General features: G+C 33.7%; 1 protein-coding gene across 1 annotated transcript in view; it reads left to right on the top strand.

Moving 5' to 3' along the window:
* Positions 1 to 4152, top strand: part of LOC145245665 (uncharacterized) — a 16542-nt gene extending 12390 nt beyond the window's left edge. The window contains exon 2 of the mRNA XM_080107223.1: positions 4142 to 4152. Coding sequence (XP_079963349.1) covers positions 4142 to 4152 — 11 coding nt within the window. The remainder of the gene's footprint in view (positions 1 to 4141) is intronic.
* The last annotated feature ends 603 nt before the right edge of the window (positions 4153 to 4755 follow it).

Below are 4755 nucleotides of genomic sequence, written 5' to 3'. Positions count from 1 at the left end.
GGTGGAGTGATGACATGAGGACAAACAGTTACAAAATATAATTGTGATCTCTTTATTCATAAGCCGGCCGATTGATGATGTCAGGGATTCAAGCAGGTAGGTTGCCATAAAGTTGCTGCTTCGTCGGGTGATTTTGCCAAGATATATTTAACACTCTTCGAATCAACACGTGTATGTGCCGTCTAGCTTTCTTTCCAATGCTTTTGTGTGTCCAGATTGTAGCAGCGTAAACAAGGGCAGACAACTTGTTTGATCAAAACCAAGTTTAATCTATGACCTCTTGTTTGATTGTGAATCTGTATTTCTTAGGATCTAATTTTTCATTAAACTCTTCTTTCATTTTATTTCAGTCGAAGTTCTAAAAAGGTGCATACACTTAATCTTTGTGTTGCATAGGGAGGGGGTGTTCATATCGGGGACATGTATAACTGAGGACTCACAACAGAGATAACGATATTTATATAGATTACACACACGACGACGACGATATTTGGGGAGTTCATATTATTATTATGGAGCTGAGACATTTATGCAGTTCTTGTTAACACAGATTCAGGGGAGATACATTATTGGTGATGATGGAGAGGACACATAATACTGGGGGGATTATACAAAGTTCATTTAAAATGAAGATAAAACACATTTACCTTTCAATGGGTGGAATGACAACACGAATACCAACAGTTACAAAATATTGGATTGGTTCTTTATTCCTCAGCTGGCCGATTGATGATGTCAAGAATTCAAACTTGTATGACTACATGATCTACTCTTCTCCCCCTTCGCCTCTAAGGAGATCAGTTCCGCTAAGTCGCTCCCGACTCTCATCCCTAACTGGCTCTATCACTGTGACTGTGATTGTAATCCTCTCCTCCTTAAATTCGAACCTCGAGTCAATATATTGAGAATCTCCTTTGTTTATGACGTCAGAGGCCTGATGTCTACCAACGTGACTTTATCACATTTCAATTCGCCCGAGCCTTTGCACATGTGTTTACACACCTCTGATAAAGAAAAGAAATCCGTAAATTAAATTGTACCATTCAACCTATTTTTAATTTATAAACACGCATTGCCCATTCTTTTAACTAACATATTTAATGTCCAGTTATTTCTAAAAGAATGGACAATCTCTGACATCAATAATATTTAGTTATTTCAAAAAGAATTAACAATCGACTGTATTAATAGGATTTCAATTATCCATTATTTTTAACACTTGCCTACAGGGTTCGACCCTAGCCTTCTTGCTTACATGAGAACGGGACAGCTCTTCTTATGTAACAGTAATAACTAATGGTGTAAATTAGCCAGAATTTGATTATTTATCGGAACAGCTCAACAAGAATTGTTTACATTGGATTTAAAGGTTATCGTGGTGTATTCAACCGGGGAGCAGGCCAGCGGAACAGTGTTCTAAATATTCTAATCAAGTGGAGATAATCATGTTTTTATACATTACACAAAAGTATAAAAAGTAACGTCACATACAATCATTTTTATACATTACATAAAAGTATAAGAAACATCGTCACATATAATCATTTTCATACATTACACAAAAGTATAACAAGCAACGTCACATATAATCATTTTCATACATTACACAAAAGTATAACACACAACGTCACATATAATCATTTTCATACATTACACAAAAGTATGAGAAACATCGTCACATATAATCATTTTCATACATTACACAAAAGTATAACAAGCAACGTCACATATAATCATTTTCATACATTACACAAAAGTATAACAAGCAACGTCACATATAATCATTTTTATACATTACACAAAAGTATAACACACAACGTCACATATAATCATTTTCATACATTACACAAAAGTATAACAAGCAACGTCACATATAATCATTTTCATACATTACACAAAAGTATAACACACAACGTCACATATAATCATTTTCATACATTACACAAAAGTATAACAAGCAACGTAACATATAATCATTTTCATACATTACACAAAAGTATAACAAGCAACGTCACATATAATCATTTTCATACATTACACAAAAGTATAACAAGCAACGTCACATATAATCATTTTCATACATTACACAAAAGTATAACACACAACGTCACATATAATCATTTTCATACATTACACAAAAGTATAACAAGCAACGTCACATATAATCATTTTCATACATTACACAAAAGTATAACACACAACGTCACATATAATCATTTTCATACATTACACAAAAGTATAACACACAACGTCACATATAATCATTTTTATACATTACACAAAATGTAACAAGCAACGTCACGTATAATTATTTTTATACATTACACAAATGTATAACAAACAACGTCACATATAATCATTTTTATACATTACACAAAAGTATAACAAGCAACGTAACATATAATCATTTTCATACATTACACAAAAGTATAACACACAACGTCACATATAATCATTTTTATACATTACACAAAATATAACAAAAAACGTCACGTATAATTATTTTTATACATTATCTTTATATATATTAGAAAAAAATATGACTCTATTACGTTAAAATTAAATTTTACTTCGTATTATTTTAATTCATTGGACTAAATAAGAACAGTAGTCCGGTGAATCCAAATAATACGAATAACCAAACGTCATCTCCAAAATTCAAAATCGCTATATCAATTCGGTACGGACCCGAAATAATACAATAAATCTCTACCAAAAACTGGCAAGGATTACAAAACACCTCACATTCCTATGCTGTGATCTAAATTAGTGCCACCAGACTAACGTTAAAACTACCACTCCGTTTCGAGACGGAAACAAACAGTCGCAAAATGAGAATCGTCCGAGACAGAATTCACAACAGTCGGTGGAAGAAGCATCAGATACAGACCGAAATTTCAAACGATCTCTCTTTTTTCCTGGAGAGTATATCTTGGACTGATGATAAAATCTGAATCCAAGAATACCTGTCTATATCTTATAAAGAAGAATTTAAGGAGCTTAAAACTCGCCAAATAAAGAAATTGGAAAATCTGAAAGCTAAGGACGTAAGACTCCGTCCACCATCTTCTATGATATAAATCCCACCTGTCTGTTTGAATGCATGTATGTATGTATGTATGTATGTATGTATGTATGTATGTATGTATGTATGTATGTATGTATGTATGCATGTATGTATGCATGTATGTATGCTTAAAACTTTCGATAGAGGGGACGGATTTACACGAGATCGGTATCATTTTGAAGCACTACCGTTCGGGCGACAAATATCGAAAAATTGGCCCAAAACATTAATTTCTTCACATGCAACTGGGTATTTTCTACAGGGAGAGGTCACGTGTTTCGCCGATATTTTTGAAGTCATCGCCTTTTTTCGATTCTCTAGCCTTAATTTAAACCTACGTTTATTCCTATTTGGCGATGCGCGCAACAGCAAACACGTTACGTTTTTTCACGTTCTTTTCCTCCTTCGTGGTACGGGTTCCAGCCTGCCCGCCTGCTACTACTTTTTTTTTTTTTTTTTTTTTTTTTTTTGCTCAACACACACCTCCAAGTACCCGGGCAATGCTGGGCACCCAGGCTAGTTCACCAATAAGAGCCATTGTCAACAAAAGTAAACGTCAACTAACTCTCTATGAGTAATCAGTTTCTAAACGAAGGTCTCAACTTCGCCACAAGCATCAGGTGGATTCCATAGTTAGATGTGATAGATCCAATAGAGGAGACAGCCTTGAATAAACCCAAAGCACAATGAGATGAACTAAGGTGGTAAGTGAATTAAGCATCCGAGAATTCAAACCCTCCTAAACCGAACATCTCAAAGGAAGAAGTATTGGCTTTCAAGTCTTTCGCAATGAAAATGGTAGCATAATACTACCAGCCGACAAAAGGCAATGCTACAGTGTTAATGGATTCAGCAGAATATGTCGAGAAATTGGCAGATTTAATAGAATCTGGTGGCTACTGTAACGTGACAAAGAATCTGACTTTGAAAACGGAAAGGAAGCTGTCACAGATTCTCAGTAAGAACAATGACCTAATAGCACCTGCAAAATACAGACAGCGAATACATTACAACAAGTTGCTACATGTATAATTATACTTGTTTATTTTTCTTTTTTTTATTTTCTCGGTGTAGGCGAGTATTAAAACGAGGTATTTTACGAAAGAATTTTGAATTGTATTAGAACTATTTCGATTATTGTGCTCGCTATTTTTTTTTTTTGTTTCGTTTAATCAAACTTAGTGGAGAAATTTCGCACAATAAGCAAGTGCAGATGCATACTTGATTTCTATTATTTTTCTACGTGATATACAACTATATGAAGCAACGACACGCATTATTATTTGGGGTACGTGGCAAATATTGATATATCGGATCTCCTTATAAATAATTGGATTAGCTACTACATTTAAATCACATTTCACTTGCGTTTTTTTTTTTTTTAATTTCCTAGTGAAGGCCAATATATTCATTAAAATCTAAATATTTAAATGATTTATCCAACTTTTTTTTTCGAGTTTTCTTTGTGTTCAGGCCCATTGAACAAAATGTCACTGATATTATTATTAGATGAACATTCAAAATATACTAATCAAGTGGAGATGGTCTTCTCTTGAGACGTGACACAAAACCATTAGAAGAAATATCATGCATAATTATTTTGAGTATATTACAACCATGCAGATGTAGAACTCCGTCAGGAAGAAATAAGCAGCTAATACGCCACAATTAGGGTAACGTCATTTTTC

This window comes from Euprymna scolopes, chromosome 23, assembly GCF_053919585.1.
Source record: "Euprymna scolopes isolate OS-2025 chromosome 23, ASM5391958v1, whole genome shotgun sequence".
In the NCBI taxonomy this organism is placed as follows: Eukaryota; Metazoa; Mollusca; class Cephalopoda; order Sepiida; family Sepiolidae; genus Euprymna; species Euprymna scolopes.
The sequence above is the reverse complement of the archived record's forward strand: the minus strand, read 5'-3'. Positions and strand labels throughout refer to the sequence as shown.